The sequence below is a fragment of the Dermacentor variabilis genome, chromosome 7, assembly GCF_050947875.1.
Source record: "Dermacentor variabilis isolate Ectoservices chromosome 7, ASM5094787v1, whole genome shotgun sequence".
In the NCBI taxonomy this organism is placed as follows: domain Eukaryota; kingdom Metazoa; phylum Arthropoda; class Arachnida; order Ixodida; family Ixodidae; genus Dermacentor; species Dermacentor variabilis.
In genome coordinates, this window is record NC_134574.1 from 142101671 (window position 1) to 142119702 (window position 18032).

At 45.2% G+C, this 18032-nt stretch overlaps 2 protein-coding genes across 4 annotated transcripts; both read right to left on the bottom strand.

Moving 5' to 3' along the window:
* Positions 1-583: 583 nt before the first annotated feature.
* On the bottom strand, positions 584-17653 carry LOC142588036 (uncharacterized). 3 transcript variants are annotated; one of them, XM_075699478.1, is made up of 5 exons: positions 17516-17653; positions 3595-3738; positions 3005-3190; positions 989-1323; positions 584-872 (listed from the first exon to the last, which is right to left on the bottom strand). In XM_075699478.1, exons 3-5 carry the CDS (start codon positions 3173-3175, stop codon positions 674-676), a joined length of 705 nt encoding a protein of 234 aa, XP_075555593.1. In that variant the 5' UTR covers positions 3176-3190; positions 3595-3738; positions 17516-17653; the 3' UTR covers positions 584-673. The 3 variants fall into 3 exon arrangements, with proteins under 3 accessions (XP_075555593.1, XP_075555591.1, XP_075555594.1); XM_075699476.1 differs by having other exon boundaries at positions 17507-17622; XM_075699479.1 differs by lacking the exon at positions 17516-17653 and adding an exon at positions 6364-6705.
* On the bottom strand, positions 16159-17683 carry LOC142588870 (uncharacterized). The gene is made up of 3 exons (XM_075700689.1): positions 17596-17683; positions 16963-17470; positions 16159-16867 (listed from the first exon to the last, which is right to left on the bottom strand). Exons 2-3 carry the CDS (start codon positions 17370-17372, stop codon positions 16159-16161), a joined length of 1119 nt encoding a protein of 372 aa, XP_075556804.1. The 5' UTR covers positions 17373-17470; positions 17596-17683.
* Between the last annotated feature and the right edge of the window lie 349 nt (positions 17684-18032).

The following is an 18032-nucleotide window of genomic DNA, read 5'->3' on the forward strand; positions in this document are numbered from 1 at the left end:
ATTTATTGGCAGTCTAGTCATGTTAATTTTTTTGTAACCAGTGATGTTTTTCATGTAACGTGTCCTTTTACATGTCTTTACATCAAACAAGTCCTTCAGCAGCTTTTGTTTTCCATTTTCACCACTTCTGATATATTTTTTGGCAACCATTTATTTAGGACTATACAGCAGCTGTTCATTCTCAGAAATCTCTTATTGCCACCAGGCTCTAAAGATATTGAGAGGCTGTTTATGCAGTTTTGGAATGACAAATAGTAAACTTGTACTGTTTAAAAATAATACTAATCTTCCCTGATAGTTGGCTTTATTTTATTAGTCAATACAAGCATGGTGCTTAATTCTAAGATAAATATGCCTGCTGTAACTGTATGCATCAGTGTTCGACTATTCGATACCTACTATCGCTATTAGAAAAATGTGCTCCAAGTTTCATTTACTGAAGATGGCTGAAATCTTCAACAGTCAACTGTCGGATAGTGTAACATTGCCCATTGATCAATGTGCTAAGTGTTCACTGTTGACTGCAGTGTGTTTGCCATAGCAATATGTGGGACGGTAATAACCAAACAATTTGGGACTTGCATGAACTGCATGAATTTTATTATGGCCAGGAGTTTCTGCCATGATGCCGAACAAGGTCCTAATTAATCAGTCTTCTCGATGTGTGGGATGGTCACGGTCGGGGGCCTCGTGTGCCGGGTGGTGCGGCAGCGGGAGCTGACGAGGTCGCGATGCCGGGTGGTGCGTCAGCCGGGGCTGACGGGGTCGCGACGCCGGGTGGTGCGGCAGCGGGAGCTGACGGGGACGCGACGCCGGGTGGTGCATCAGCCTCGTAGGTGTCCACGTCAGCATCAGTTGTTGTAGCGGAAGTGCTGAAAAGGACGCAATAACGGCGTCGAGAGTGATGCAATCATTATGAAACGTTCACGGTTGTGTTTCACAACCGTGAACTGGTTGAGTTAAAGAGTACAGTCAATACATTGCGTACCTTGTGATGCGACGGACTGTGGCGAGGGCTTCCCGTCTGAGGTTGATGGATAGTCTGGCGGTAGTGGACCAGTACGCAAGTTGAGCCTGCGTGTCGGCCAACTTGGCCATGGTGTCGAGTACTTGCTCCGTCTTCTCGAAGGCAACTCTAGCATTCTTAGTTGCGCGGTGCTCGGCCATGCAGAGTTGACGCTTTAGGCTGGCATTTTCGATTTTGAGCTGTGATCCGCAGAGTGGGCCGGCCTGACAACTCGTAGCGCCATGTAGTTTTATGACAGCGTTGAGGTCAACCGGCTTCCGGCAGATTGGGCAGGTTGGTGATGGTTGTACCCAGGACTGTAGACATTTCCAGTGGTATAAATGACCGCAGGGCGTACTTACGAATGAGCTCATGTTCTCTTGGCACATGGAACAAATTGCCTTTTGCTTCCTGTCCTGTTATTTTTTTTTCCTATGTTTATATCCTCTGTTTCTTACACTAGTTACTCGCGTCGGTCCTAGTTACACTAGTTACTCCTGTGCTGTTATTTTTTTTTCCTATGTTTATATCCTCTGTTTCTTACACTAGTTACTCGCGTCGGTCATCCATCCATCCATCCATCCATGTATTCATGGATTCGCATCAACTAGCTCGCCAACGCATTGTGAAGTAAGATCTCACTCAGGACATTCACGGTTATACCCCACCCTGAGTGGGGATGAGGAAGAGAATAAGAAGGTACACCTAGCAAGTGGAAGTTATTGCTTAAATAAAGAGTGAGAGACGATAAAGAGAAAAGGGGATGGTGTTTAGCTGATATAGAAAAACGACAGGTATGGGTCCTGCTGTTATTTGTAAGCAGGGCTGAAGAAAACAAAAACAGATTCAAACATGCTAGCAGGGGCTGATCATACAGTGGGCTTACCTTCCTGCAAAATAGGAAATAAAGGGAATTAAGATTAAAATAAAAATGGTAGACGAAACCAAGTTTCCCAAAGGCGTGTTCAATTGGGAGTAGAAGTACTAATACAAATCCTTTTCAGTAGTGAGGAAGAGAGAAATCTGATTGACTAAATATTAAATAAAACAATCACTTTATGCTTGGTAAGATAGCATATTAGTAAAACATGCCTTGTGAGGTAAGAAAGTCATGAAATCTAACAACTAGTAAATTAGAAAAGAAGATATGATCAGCTGTGGTCTAACAAGCTGTCAGACCTAATGGCATAAATATTTCGAAGGTAGCCAATGAGTTGATTTGTTACACTAATGGACAAATATAACCAGCAGCCCTTCATTTTTTGCAGTCTGCAGATGGGCTTAGAAGCATTGAATCATTGAAAACAAGCAAAAACCAGATTTTATAGTAATATATAAGCAACTTTTCTTTTGCTTCTAGAAACAAGCAATACTGCTCACAAATAGTAGGTCCCCTTTTCCCTCTTGTATTTGATTTCTTATTCTCCCATTGGATGGGGAGATATTTGCAATGGCACTGCTGATTATAGACATTAGTATGAGCAGATGGACATGTTCTACCATATTTCCATGGTGAGTGCTGTTGCTGCAAGCTTATTTTATTTTATTTTTCCCTCCTTTTGAGCTCGGCAATACTAGTTGCATTATGCATTTTCTCATGTTCAACATACAATCAAGCTTACTGAAATGCAAGAAAGTCTGTGGCAGCTACCATTGCAAATACACACATGCCCCGAAGATGTAAGGGCTTTTTTTTTCTAAAGAAAACACATGCAGTCTCACTGTCAACACAGGATAGCTTTTAAGTCTTGAAGCCTGTATGCCTGAATACCTCAAGGGCAGCCACTGCTTTATTTTTATTGGCAGTGGACTGTGTGTCACAAGTAGAAGTAATTTCTGCTGCGTTGATGAGTGTTATGACGTATGCCACATAAATTTTTTTACTAGGATGTCATAAAAAAACATGTTCATTTCCTTTGCACTTTACCTCATTTCAACACCTCTTGGTATGTATGACAGTCACCTCATCATGCAATTTTTAAGTGTTCATTTCTGTACCTTTTGGAAGGCATCCATCAGTTGACGTTGGTCTTCCTTGGGGTCTTTGTTACCCGCTGCAGTCAGCCAGTGCCAGTCTGCTTGCAGCACATGAAACTGGCATAGGAGCTGTTTGGCTGCAGACCACGTCTTTTTCAAAGCATCCTTGTCGGGACGGGAATTGTCCGACATCAGTACTAAGGGAGCCTGCAATAAGGATGGCATAGATTGCAAATATATTGTAACATTTGGATGTAGATATCTAAGTAGGCTTTCTGCTGCCTATTCATTGCTAATTTTCCTCCATAACTCCATTTCATTAAACTAAAATACTGAATGAATGGTATAAGAATTATGTCGAATCTATGTGTTGTGCCTGTGCTTGTACAGAATTTATAACATTTTGAAAATTTGCATTTATAACACCTCAAGCTTGCTGTCTGGGCTCCAATGTTTGTTAAATACACCACCATTACAAGAACACTCACTGCCATACATTGAATGGTTTAGCCACCCAAATGACAATGACCAATTGCAGTTAGAGTAGCAACAAGTTTGAGCTCCACCTGCTAGGCTATTACCTTCACTGCTATGAATCCATTTGTTCATACCAAATTCTATAATGCAGCTGGCAGGTGCTAGAAGCACTTGTTGCAGGGCCGTGGGAGGAGTCGTACAGGCAAGTCCTGCTCCTCACTTATCCACAGAGGGTTGCGGCTGAGGCGGTCCATGTTTCCCATGGTGGTGAGTGGACTCTGGTGACATCAAAGAGGAACTGCAGAAAGGCTGCGGCACTGTGCAAGCAAAGACAAGGCACTGGCCAAGCCGTAGGCAGGCGGCACAGAGTACTTGCTGACATAGTAGCTGACTTGCTGACATAGTTGACATAGTAGGCATGCCATAGTTGCGGACTCCGGCTAACTTTAATCGCCTGAGGTTTTTAACATGCACCCACTCCACAGTGTGCACCAAGACAGAAAGGAAAGACCAATGTTGTGCTGCATAGTGGTCCTAACATGCTCAGTTTTCAATGAACTAATAATGGCATGGCTTACTCACGAACTGCAGCATACATCATTTGTTTGTGAACTACCGTGCAATGTTTTCACCAGATTATGGGGCCACACTGCCTTTGGCGCATGTTTAAATGTTTGCATTAAGGATATATTTGTTGTGCATAGAAGGAATTAGAAGTTTCGTAGTGTAATTAACTGAATGACTGCTACACACGTATAAGAAAAAAATTGTGCCAGGACTACTTAAACTCTGCAGTGTTTGAGCTTGACCAATTCTTGCGATTTAACACAATTCGGATGACTGCAGATCATTCATTACAGTTATACCAGCTTTTGTACTTTGTAGACATGCTGCTTGCCCCGGTTTTATACAGTGATCATAGATAGCCACACCACACCATGTTGTTAGAAGTGGCCAAGTAAGGGGTGGGAATATGGTGAGCTTCTAAGAGTAATAATGACAGAAATGCGCAAAGAGAAACATTCTCGTTGGAAAGGAAAAAAGAATCCGAAACGCTGGTGTAACAAGGAGATACGAGAAGCGATCGCCGAGCGACAGAAAGCATCTCGAGAGCACAGGCAGGCAAAGAAGGCGCATTTGCCACAGGATGAAGTAACCAGTAAATGGGAAATATACCGGGAGAAAAAGTCTATGGTTCCAATACTGGTGCAAGCAAAATTAAAAGGTGAAAGTGAACGTTGGTTGTCAGAAATACGTGAGAAAAAGAAGGCCGCACCTAGAATATTTTGGAATCACATAAAATTATTAGGCAGGAAATCAACAACAATACAACAACATATCCTAGACAAAGATGAAAACAGACTGGAAGGAGAAGCGGCAATAAATTACATCCAAAAAGTAACAGCCGAATCTTTCCAAGGCAAGGACGAGGTTGTAATTGAAGAAAAAAAGAGCATGAAAGAGACCCATGTGGAAAAGGAGCTGGTGCTGACAAATTTAGACTGGAAGAAAGCGGAAGAGAAAATTCCTAAGCGCACAGCCACAGGGCTAGACGAGGTTCCCGTTAGGCTGATAAATGAACTGGGGCCAAAAAGTAAGGAAGCTCTGGTGAAAGCAGTGGAAAAAACTTTAAAAGATAGACGAATACCAGGCAGTTGGCGACAAAGTAGAATGAATTTAATTTATAAAGGTAAGGGGGAGAAAGACCGAATTCACTGGTATAGACCGTTGACCATTACATTGGTAATATACAGGCTAGCAATGCAGGCAATCAAATTAAAGCTTCAAGCATGGGCAGAGAATAATGGCATTTTGGGAGAGCTTCAGAATGGCTTTACAATTGGTAGGTGTTTCGATGATAACTTGTTTGTTCTTACTCAGTGTATTGAAATATCAAAAGCAGAAAGCAGACCGTTGTATATGGCCTTTTTGGACATTACAGGAGCCTATGACAACGTAGACCGCAACATTTTGTGGGATATTCTGGAAGGGGAAGGCTTAGGTAACGATTGCCTACAGCTTTTGGGAGAGATTTACCTAGAAAATACTGTTTGCGTTGAATGGGAAGGGATGAGGAGCGCGGAGAAAGTTCATATCAACAAGGGACTGAGGCAGGGGTGCCCTTTATCCCCGCTGCTGTTTATGATGTACATGGTGAGGATGAAGAGGGCGCTAGAAGGAAGTAATATCGGCTTTACTCTCTCATACAAACAGGCAGGTACAGTAATAGAGCAGCAACTCCCAGGTTTATTTTATGCGACGACATTGTGTTGCTCGCTAACAAGCAAAGTCATTTGCAACATCTGGCTAATATCTGTGGACAGGAAGGCAAAAATTTAGGTTTGAAATTTAGTGTTAGAAAATCAGGTGTTATGGTATTCAATGAAAACAGTGAACAGACAGTGGAGATACAGGGCCAAGAAATACCTCGGGTAACAGAATATAAATACCTTGGTATATGGATAAACGAAGGCAATGGATATATGGAAACACAGGAAGAAACCATAACAGTCAAGGGGAAGAGAAATGCAGATGAAGCACAGGGCGCTATGGGGTTACAATAGGTACGAGGTCGTCCGAGGTATGTGGAAAGGGGTAATGGTTCCAGGACTTACTTTTGGAAATGCGGTTGTTTGCTTTAAATCAGGGGTACAATCAGGACTCGACGGGAACCAAAGGTCAGTGGGTCGCCTCGCATTGGGCGCTCACAGGAAGACTACAAATGAAGCTGTGCAAGGGGATATGGGCTGGACTAGTTTTGAAGTGAGGGAAGCTCGCAGTAAAATTGAGTATGAGGAACGGCTGAGGAATATGGAGGAAAGTAAATGGGCTGGGAGAGTGTTCAGGTATCTGCACAGGCAAAACATTGATTCACAGTGGAGGAAAAGAACTAGGAAGCTTACCAGCAAGTATGCGGCCTGTGGGGTGGGCAACACAGCAACAGAGAAGGTCAAGCGGAAAGTCAGAGAGGCTGAATTAATCTCATGGGTGGCGGCAGTGTAAAGGAAACCTGCCATGAGTAACTACTTAAGAGGAAAAAACGAAATTAGGAAAGAAACCATTTATGATAACTCAAAGGGAAGCTCATTACTTTTCAAAGCAAGATCGGGATGCCTTAGAACACGCACCTATAAAGCGAGATATAAGAAGGAAGAAGAAGCATGTGCTTGCTGCGGTAAAGCTAGGGAAACGACAAAGCATATTTTATTAGAATGTGAAGACGTCGACCCAGCGGTCGATTTAGGCACCACTGGCCTCCTTGAAGCCCTTGGGTTCAGCGGGAGCAGTGGTAAAGCAAACAGGTCCGCAGTAGACATTAGTAAGAGGCGATTGGAGGATTGGTGGAAGAAAAGTAGGGAAACGACAAAACACGGAGAGGTACAAAAGCACAGTTCGCAATAGGGGATCAGAAAATTTGGACGTGGTAGTTCACAGTGTTTCTTTTTTTTTTTTTTTTCATTGGTTAACCTAGGTAGGATATTAGGCAGCATAGTAGCAAGAGCTTGGTGGCGCAACCCACCGCCTAGTTCCAAAGGGGACGCTCATAACATCCATCCATCCAATCGAGTGCTAGAGTGCTGCACCGCCTGAACTAGTGGAGAAAGTGAAGCCAAATCGAGGAGACCTCTTCTTTGCTGCTGGTGTGTATTTTTCGCAGGAGTGTAATCATCAACACGTTGTTTTTATAAATGTTTAAAATGTTTTACAGTTGGTTAGAGCAATATTAGCGCTTTGTTTGGCTGGTTAAGCGCTGCGCCAACAAGTGTCTGGACCGTACAGACCGATCAGGCCGCTCACGTACGTCTACGCTAAAGTTCCTTCATCAGCTTGAGTTTATGCCTCCAGTCATTTGCCGAAATGACCAGCTTGCCTGTGGTTACCGGAATACCAGACACAATCGGCGCTACGACGGAATGCTCGCAACGCACGCTGCTTCGATAGCTCTCGCTTGGGGTCGACGGGCAAGCTGCTAGCGGAGGTCTCGCGTGGGCGGGGGCGGGCTCCAAAACAACCGGAAGTGGACGATGTGACGTCGCATCGTGACGCAGAACCAGTGAAGGCGGACCTTAGCCCCGCTCGCTCGGCAAACAAGTTAAGGAGGAAAAGCATGGCTAGGGAGGAGGGTAACTTCTAATTGCTTGTAGCTCCATTAATACGTAACGCTTCTCTTAAATTGTGGTGCGAGTGTTATACTTAAGCTGTACCCTACCCGTCTACAAAATTTGTCCGAACCGTTTCAGGGGCCCTTTAAGATCGAAACATACGTAACAACTCTTAATGCAATTAAAAAATCTTGCTATACCTTTAAAAAGGTGCAGTCAAATGAAATTAGTGTCACAATTTCCTTTTCTTTTTACTTCATTTAGGTTGAATATACTGATTGTAGCAACACAAGAAAGCAGAAGGGGTGAAGCACATTAGAAAAATGCTAGTCTGTTTTTATATTCTGCCTTCTCTACATTCAAGGTTCAGTAAAGTTAACTTGGAAAGCTACGGTGAAGCCATTGCTTGAGCCTGTATGGTGCATAACAGCGGCAATCGCCAACCTAACTGCTTGAGTTTACAGTTCCTTATTTGTATTGTGCACCTTTTAAGTGCTGAGCTATTGGAAGATTGATTAAGGTGACCAACATGCTGAACCAGTAGTTTACTGAGTAAAATACACGGAGAAGGGTGGAAAGATAGGACAGAGCACATGGGGTGTATTCCATGTCCACCTAGTGGAAATGACCATTTCATCTGTTGCTAAAGTTCTAATTGTCTGGGCTGGGGTATGCATGAGAAGGGAGACAGGCTTGATCCCCTAGCTAATTAGCACTTCAGCAGAATACAATATGGACATGTCCACTAGGTGAATACTTACAGAGCTACTTAATAGAGTACTTCTGTAAACAATGTGCCTGCTATGCCATCCTTGCTTTCAATGTCCGTCTTAGTAAAAGTGTGAAAGAACCAGGTTTCTGCATGAAAAGTTTTCCTGAGAGTGTGTGCCTTGAAGCCCGTAGTGGTAATCACAGGAAATGGCGTTGGATCCAGAGCAGCACCAAAGGGCAAGCCTTCATCGAAACAAATGTAGGGGGAAGTGACTGCATGCTCAAACTTGTGTCACAAGTTTGCCAAGACCAAATGACATCAGAAGTTGATGAAGCCTACATGGTGGATGTATAACCGCTTAGGCCAAAATGATTTAGGTACTGTTTATGAGGACTACATATTTACTGGAAATCTCGAAATAATTATGTTAGTGCAGAATACCTTCCACTAGTTGTGACGTTCTTGAAAGAATGAAAATGTTCGAGTTGTACTTGCGTGCTGCATGAAGTTACTTTTAAAAAAAATTCAGCAATGGAAAGAAAATGCAGAGAGTAGTACTCCAAATATATTTCCGCCTCTTTAGGGCTAGATGAATTCATATAGTAATAATAAGCAGGTGAAGATTTGATGCAAACAAAAAAATAAATGAGATGTTTCAGCTCCAACATGAGAGCCTTGTTCACAACCATTGTGAACAAAGCTCCAGTTGAATCAGCTCTTATTTTTTCATTTTTCTGGTTGGCTTCCAATTTTAAACTACTTATTGTGCCTCTTTTGACCAGACCAGACGGGCTGCTGTCAAACTCTTCACTACTTCAATGCAAATAATTAGAGGTTGGCAAATATCACATTTTTCTAATAGCAATAGTAGGTATCGAATAGTCGAACACTGATGCATACAGTTACAGCAGGCATATTTATCTTAGAATTAAGCACCATGCTTGTATTGACTAATAAAAGAAAGCCAACTATCAAGGAAGATTAGTATTATTTTTAAATAGTAAAAGTTTACTATTTGTCATTCCAAAACTGCATAAACAGCCTCTCAATATCTTTAGAGCCTGGTGGCAAATAACATTTCTCAGAATGAACAGCTGCTGTATGACTAGCTGTAGAAAAGTCCTAAATAAATGGTTGCCAAAAAAAAAAATATATCAGAAGTGGTGAAAATGGAAAACGAAAGCTGCTGAAGGACTTGTTTGCTGTAAAGACATGTAAAAGGACACGTTACATGAAAAAGATCACTGGTTACAAAAAAATTAACATGACTAGACTGCCAATAAATTTAAATGATAGATAGGCAAAAATCAGGGGTTGTCATGTAGCCTCTCACCATGAAGCCAAAAACAAAGCTTGCGTTACCCATTTTGTTTCTGCATTTCTTGGAAAACTTATGTTGCTTCACATGTGATAATTTTTGATACTTTTTTAGCAGACGGACAATAGTAACAACTTTAACATTCGGTCACTGCAATATATTTGGCTAGTTTTACGTAATAAACAATGCCAAATAGTAAATATTTTAGAACCTGAATAGTTAGCATGTAATATTCGATTCATGTTCAAATATTCATCCACCCCTACAAATAACACTTCCTTTACCAGTGTTCATGCCAAAGCCCGCCCTCCCCACCCCCCTTATATGTACTCGGTATCCACCTCTACAACCTGAAGCATACTGAAGTTATGCCCTGTGGCAAACCAAGCGAATGAAGAAAACAAAAAATCCTGAGGCATGGTTAGATTTGCATTGTGTGGTAAGTACCAGTCTGCAACTCATGGATCTACCTGCTGTGCTAAGTAATTATACCGCATATACTTGTAGCAGATGTAGTGCCTCTCAAGAATCACGTCCAAACGGCACACACTAAAACAGTAAGTTGGGATATTCAAAGCGACAAGTGCATGTTTTGCTCGCCAAGGGACTTTTAGTGTGCTCACGTATGTAAAATGTGCTATTATATGATTAATGTAATTTGCTAATGCAAACAAAGAACAAGCCAGCATCTCTTGATTAATATATATGCGCTGAACCAAGAAAGTAATTAAGGAAGGAAAATACCAGAAATAAACAAATATTCGTGTGCTTTCTGGCATAAAATAATTCTCATGTAAGCCACGTGACATGCTTTCTAAAGCATCCCCTACCTTAACTTACAGCTGCATCACATGAAGGCACTTTCTAAGAACACACATGCTTCATGATCATTCACTGTGTTAGTGACTCCCACTGAAGTAGACTGAGAACATATCTGGGCATTGCATTCAATAGCTGATGTAGAGTGAGAAGACCGCTGGTTGTAGGTATGAATGAACCAAGTGAATAAGAAATATACTCAAACTTGTAGTAGTAAGTGTGGGAGCACTTAAGAAAAACATATTGCAACTAAAAGTTGCAACACATGATGAAAGTGTATATCCAGATTATGGTAATATAGCTGCCTACTGCTTATAATTAGTAACAGTCTTTTCCTTTTTTGCACACAAATAATGCACTGCAGTATATTTGCAGTATATTTGCAATTGCAGTAACTTAATTGTTCTTGGTTAAATAGAGCACAGTTCCAACAGCGACCGTCTCCCATGGCATCGCAACGACCCTTTATACACTCCTGAAAGAACCTAACTTGGTGCCATGATTCAGCAGAAAGAATAGCTTCAATCCTCCTGGCATGCCCAGTTGATGTTTGAAGGAAGGTTGTGTGTTTTGCACTGAAGAAGGCGCATAAACCTTCCACCAACTTCGTGACAGCTTAACACACCCTCCTCCAGAAAAGTGCTTTCCAACATGACAACACAATGCCCTTGTTTGTCTCCAAGGGACAAAAAACGGAGGGACACCGTAGCACAGGTAGAATGGAATGATGCTATGCTTGATTGTACACAATTATATATATATATGGCTGGCATGTTGCAAATTTACAAAATTTATTCATTTACTGAAGATGACTGAAATGCTCTCATGCGAGGGGGCTCACTGTCGGATAGTGTAACATTGCCCATTGACCAATGTGCAGCCGTGGCAGAGTGGCAGAGTGTCTGCCTCGGCTGCAGGAGGTCGTGGGTTCGAAACCCCGCGGCCGCCGGTTACCCACCGGTTATCCCAAATGGGCATTATCCAATGGGTGAAGGGAAAGCAGCCCGCGCCACGAAAATCCCGTCGAACCCTTGTGGGCGAGAGTCTTCTCTCAAACGCAGTGTGAGGAAGTGGGAATATGTGGGACATAGCATGCTGACGGTAATAACTAAACAATTTGGGACGCATGAACTGCATGAATTTTTTATGGCCAGGATGCCGGACAAGGTCCTAATCAGTCTTCTGGATGTGCGGCGATGGCCATCTGGGGTGCGATCGGAGATGGTTGTTCGGCGCGTTCGTTCGGTTACCGGCGCGCGCGATTGGCCTACTCCGCGCCGACGTCGCCAGCCGCGGGGCGCCGCCCCGTTTTTGGTGACGTCAAAATGACGACACGCTCCTGTCAATCATCCGCCCACCGAGCATTTCGTCCGAACGCGACGGGAGTTGAGAAGTTTGGAGCGATCATACGGCTTCGCATGGCGCGTCTGGTGGATTGGATTGGATCCAGCAGGCGGCCTTTTCGGCTGCGAAATGGCAGGTTTGAATCCAATTCATAGTTTAATTCTAGAAAATGGCGCTTCCGTTGGAAACTTAGGTTGTTGCGCTGGCTTTTCTAGAGGAAGGAGGAGAGCGGGTGGCGGTGCGAAACGCGTTTGAAGAGATGGCAGAAAGTGAATTCCGGCGTCGTTTTTGTTTCTCGAAACAAATAATTCGTTGGTTGTACAGAGAAATCGACAAGTTCATCGGTGCCAGCGAGCCACTGGGATGTTGTCGCTGCCTCTTGAAAAGTGCGCCACTCTTCCCGTCGTTTTTTTTTCTTTTTCCTTCTCGCTGTGCGCGACACCACCTAGGGACGACGCAATGAACCTAATAGTTATAAATTGCAGTAGTCACACGTACTACTATTTGAAAACGTGTTTGTGCTTGAGAAGAAAAAAGTACATTTCTTTAGATAAAGATTTAATTCACTTGGAAGACGAGAAACATTTGGTTTTGTAGTACACTGTTTGCAAGCAGACGACAAACGACGCAAGTAAACTTCCGGGGAGGTCACCGCTTCCTGATTGGCTGCTCTCTCCGCCCCGGTGTCACAAATTTTGCATACTGCAACTCTGTGACGTTGCAGCAACTGAACAGAACGCGTATCGAACAAAATATCTCCGATCGCGCCCCTGTACGTCGTACGACGTACGACGGCCTCTCGTCGCCGTGTAGTACGGGGGCCGACGGGATGTGGTCACCGGGTAGTACGGGGGCCGACGGGATGTGGTCGCCGGGTAGTACGGGGGCCGACGGGATGTGGTCGCCGGGTAGTACGGGGGCCGACGGGATGTGGTCGCCGGGTAGTACGGGGGTTGACGGGATGTGGTCGCCGGGTAGTACGGGGGCCGACGGGATGTGGTCGCCGGGTAGTACGGGGGCCGACTGGATGTGGTCGCCGGGTAGTACGGGGGCCGACGGGATGTGGTCGCCGGGTAGTACGGCCCAGGTGAAAATATTTTTACTTCCAGCTGGATTATGGAACTGGAAATTTCACCCAGCTGGATACTTTTCTAGCTGGGAAGGCAGCTGGAAAAAATCCAGCTGGGTGAAATTTCCGGTTCCATAATCCAGCTAGAATATGTCCCAACTGGAACGTCTTCCAGCTGGATCCAGCTAGAATACGTCCCAACTGGAACGTCTTCCAGCTGGATCCAGCTGCAAGAAATGCCAGCTGTAATTAAGCTGGAAGAGGTTCCAGCTAGAATCTCCAGCCCGGACTGTGGGTCTATAGTCCCACAGATCGGGCTGGCACACAGCACCGGTCGCCATGGTGTTGAGCCATGGCGACAACACCATGGTGTTGAGCCATGCCCAGGTGAAATCCAAGGGTGTAAGCTCGCATGAAGCAGGATACAAACTGGCCAGAACTCGCATGGATCTTAGCTTGCTGTCGCAAGTCACAGTTAGTTCCTAATGTGACTGGCCGCAGGACCAACTGATCCGGTGAAAATACATGTAGCCAAAACAGCACGGTGCTGAAACTTGCAACCATTTATTTGAAAACTTGCACCAAGGATTGCGGAAGCATATCTTGCATCTCCCTCAAGATGTGGAATACACTTGCATATCTCCTTGTACACCATCTGAAAGAAATATTTAGACATAGTGAGTGAACTTTAAAACAATCATCACTTTAATCCACTCAGTTCTAGTAAACAGGGACCTTTACCAAAGTCACGTGGATTGTATCAACAGCCTTTGGACAGTACCACAGTTTACCTTCATCACAGCCCCTTCTACAGTTTATGTGGCGTAAGGCCTCAACCTGAGCTCTCAAGAGGCTCTCAACTTGAGCTGCAGAAGCTATGCAATGATTGTTAAATTGTTTAGCGCCATTGACTGTGGCTTTAGTGCAAATAGAATTCAAATGATCTCATTTGTATTTTGAACTAGGCGTGTGATGTAACTCAAGAGCCTCCCAAGAAGCATTTTTCTGCTGAATAACACAGGAGCTTGAGGGCCAGTCCTTTTATGTTATCGTTGTTTTGCACCAATTCAAATGCCTGCCATTTGAGGCAACGTGCTTGCGAGCACGCACTTGCAGTGAAAGCACGCCATAAATGTGCTTCTATTGCGTTGGGCAGATTGACATATACGCACTAGTATTTAATAGACGTACGTATGTGCAACATTGGGCACAAACACTGCACTATATTCAAGTGGGCTATTGGAGACAAAAGGGGCTTACGCAAACTGGCAAGCACTTCACATATGCTGCGTGATAATTTTAAGTTTTATGCAATTTTTAACAAATCGCCTGTTGAAGATATCCTTCAGAGGAGGAGATTACTTGCACGAAAAATCGGAACACATATTCAACTAATTCTAAAAAATTCAATAATGAACTTCCTAATTTATTACATTACGGCACATATCGCAATCTACGAATTGTAGCCATTGAGATTGCCAGGCGTATCCACTTGGACTTACTTTCCAGAATGACACCAGTTGGAAATATGTGTCATCAAACTCGCCGTAAAAGTGCGCTGTTGGTTTACTTACTTTTTTAACAAAACGCTGCTTTATGTATTGGAGCACAAAAGTAACTGGAACGCCCATTTATTTCGTCTCACACTTTAGAAAATAATATATCGAAACTGATGTAATTCTGGAAATTCATTTAAGTTGGATCCATCTTGCAAACTCGCAGGCTACAATTCGTACATACATTGCAATATGTGCAGCAAGGTAATACGTTAATTTGTCAATTTTTGCTAATTACTTGAAGATGTCTTTCGATTTCGCATGCTAATAATGTCCACCTCTTCGAATAATTCCGCTCAGGGACAAGAATTATGATATCTGCCACAGGCCATTTCTACAAATTCCGCAAAACATAAAAATGATCAACCTGTATACGAACATCACGTACAGCAGGGACTTATGATATCATGCTCAAGCGTGCCAACATTCAGGATAAAAATAAACATTAACTTACGCTCAAAACATAAGCAAGTGAAATAATTACCTCCAAATTGTAGAATCAGGGCTGGAGAAAACGGTGCTCTTCGATCCGCACTGGTGAATCACAACACCACAAAGTACAGCAATAACAACCGTTGATACCCGCTTGCCTGTACTTGTAACGCCGTCCAGAGAAGAAACCGTCCCAAAATAATTACTTCATGCGCAAGATCATGCAGGTTCCTCACAAAAACTCGATCACACGCACACCCGAGAGACGCTCGTTGTCTCACACAATTGCCTCGCCATGACAGTTTCTGCCATGTGCTGTACGAAACTAGGGCCCCTGTGGCGTTGTCACATTTTTTATATTCGGCCTGCATTTGTAATGCTGCTGTTTGCTGTGAATAAAAACCCGAGCTTTTCTGAGAAATACTGATATTGCAATAACACGCTATTATTTTATTATTACTGTCAAAAGAGTACATCAAGACAAGATACGAGACTAAAGCTAACTACTCAACAAATATGGCGGCCATTGTAGCGGCGTCGTGCAGAAAGGAAAAAATAGAAGCAGCGGTCATTGCAGCCTGAACTGCTAAAGGTGCCACATGTTAAGGCTCTTTTATGTTAGGGAAGGAATTGCTATGCTGTAAACACTAGCCGTTTGCGCAACGGCTCATCATGACCAATCGGGCAAGCTCCTCGCATGTAGCAAGATAACAGTGTCGACCAAGAGCGCGTCGCTTTTGTCTACTACAAGTAAGGTTCAATAAAAGTGGCAGTTTTTCTTGGAAATATTTTGGCAACTCGATCACACAGGACACTTTAGATTGCAATCGATCCCGATCGCGATCAAAGGTACCCGGAGTGACGAGCGTTTCCATGCAGTTCATGCAATTACGATTGTTTGTGCTGGTGTCACAACACAAACGAATAAAAATAATTTTTTTTTTTGCTGCTGCAAGAGTAAAAGCTCTTCGTTCTGATACAAACACCACCTAGGGCTAAATATGGGCATGTTGCAGATACAAAAGATGTCTTAATGCAAGTGGGAAGCTCCACTTTCCAGTCGATAGATTCTACTTCCGGCTGGAAAATTCTCCATCCAGTTGTTTCCAGTTGGAAGCGCTGTTTCCAGCTAAAAAATGCTGTATCCAGTTGTTTCCAGCTGAAGCTGGAAAACTTCCAGCTGGCAGTGCTGCTTCTAGCTGAAAAACCAGCTGAGGTGGATTCCACTTCAAGCTGGAAATTGCCATTTCCAGCTGGCTCTGGAAAATTTCTAGCTGGAAGGGCTGATTCCAGTTGGAAACCTGGCTGGAAAGACGATTTCCAGCTAGAAATTCAGAGCCCATTTTCATGTGGGGGGGGTTGACGGGATGTGGTCGCCGGGTAGTACGGGGGTTGACGGGATGTGGTCGCCGGGTAGTACGGGGGCCGACGGGATGTGGTCGCCGGGCAGTACGGGGGCCGACGGGATGTGGTCGCCGGGTAGTACGGGGGCCGACGGGATGTGGTCGCCGGGTAGTACGGGGGCCGACGGGATGTGGTCGCCGGGTAGTACGGGGGTTGACGGGATGTGGTCGCCGGGTAGTACGGGGGCCGACGGGATGTGGTCGCCGGGTAGTACGGGGGTTGACGGGATGTGGTCGCCGGGTAGTACGGGGGCCGACGGGATGTGGTCGCCGGGTAGTACGGGGGCCGACGGGATGTGGTCGCCGGGTAGTACGGGGGTTGACGGGATGTGGTCGCCGGGTAGTACGGGGGCCGACGGGATGTGGTCGCCGGGTAGTACGGGGGTTGACGGGATGTGGTCGCCGGGTAGTACGGGGGCCGACGGGATGTGGTCGCCGGGTAGTACGGGGGCCGACGGGATGTGGTCGCCGGGTAGTACGGGGGCCGACGGGATGTGGTCGCCGGGTAGTACGGGGGTTGACGGGATGTGGTCGCCGGGTAGTACGGGGGCCGACGGGATGTGGTCGCCGGTTAGTACGGGGGTTGACGGGCTCTGGTCGCCGGTTGCCTCATGCCTGTCCACTTCAGCATCGGGGCTCGTTGCGTAGGTGCTGAAAAGGACGCAAGAATAGCGTTGAGACTGATGCAATTATTATGGTTAGGCATTCACGGTTGTGTGAACACACCAGTATCGTACATTGCGTACCTTGTGATTCGACGGATCGTCGCAAGGGCGTCCCGTGTGAGGTTCAGGGACAGTCTGGTGGATGTCGACCAGTATGCAACTTGGGCCTCTTTGTCGGCCAGCTTGGCCATGCTCTGGAGGGCCTGCTCTGTCTTTTCTAGGGCAACTTTGGCGTTTTTTGAAGCTCTGTGCTCCGCTACGCTCAGCTGACGTTTGAGGGTTGTATTTTCGTTCTTGAGCTGGGCTGCACAAAGTTCGCCTGCTTGGCAGCCGGTGGGACCGTGTAGCTTGATTACAGCTTTTAGATCGACTGGTTTACGACATATAGGACAAGTGGCGGACGTTTGGAGCCACGACTGGAGACATTCCAGGTGGTAGAGGTGGCCGCAGGGGGTTGTGACGAAAGTGTCCATCATGCTATCCTGGCACATGGAACAATTCGGAAGTTCATAGGGGATGGTGCTTGGTTCCGCGGCGGCGCCACCTAGACTTCTTCTTTGCCTCCCGTTGTTTTTTCTTCTTCTTGTGCCTGCAAGGCAGAAGAAGAAAATGAAGAAAAACCTACCCGATATACCTGCCTGCCTGCCTGCCTGCCATCCACCCATCCATCCATCCATCCGTGGCGTATACAGGCGCACGAAGTCAATTCATGACCTTGCTCGACGTATACAGAAGAAAATCCAACGTCGTATGGACAGGCTGGAGGAACAACGGTGGAAGACGTTCTGCGAATCACTTGACCCCCGCAAGCCACTGTCTATCATATGGAGGACGGTGCGCGGCCTTGGCTCGTCTCCACAGCAACGACACCCATTCTCAGCCTTATGGTGTAGAAAACACGCCACGGCAGCTATGGCCCCGGCAGGGGCAGCCGCGTTGGAACTGCTTCAGAGCTGTAGAGGCGCGGGGAGCGGCAACGAAGTCCCGGGAAGAAAAGGCGGTCGGTGGGAAACGGCGAGAAAACTCTGACCGCGGAGCTCTCGTCAAAATGGAGTACGTTGCAACACAAGCAGACGACACTTGCTGTGTGCCGGAAGTGCTTCATCATCATCATCATCATCAGCCTAGTTACGCCCACTGCAGGGCAAAGG

Bases quoted from the DNA above. Each gene is read 5' to 3' on its own strand.
- LOC142588036 (XM_075699478.1), bottom strand. From the start codon at position 3,175: ATGTCGGACAATTCCCGTCCCGACAAGGATGCTTTGAAAAAGACGTGG. The intron at 1,324-3,004 runs GTACAGAAATGA...AAATGTCTACAG, and splicing joins TGATGGATGCCTTCCAAAAG to TCCTGGGTACAACCATCACC. The intron at 873-988 runs GTACGCAATGTA...CGTCCTTTTCAG, and splicing joins ACAGTCCGTCGCATCACAAG to CACTTCCGCTACAACAACTG.
- LOC142588870 (XM_075700689.1), bottom strand. From the start codon at position 17,372: ATGTGCCAGGATAGCATGATGGACACTTTCGTCACAACCCCCTGCGGC. The intron at 16,868-16,962 runs GTACGCAATGTA...CGTCCTTTTCAG, and splicing joins ACGATCCGTCGAATCACAAG to CACCTACGCAACGAGCCCCG.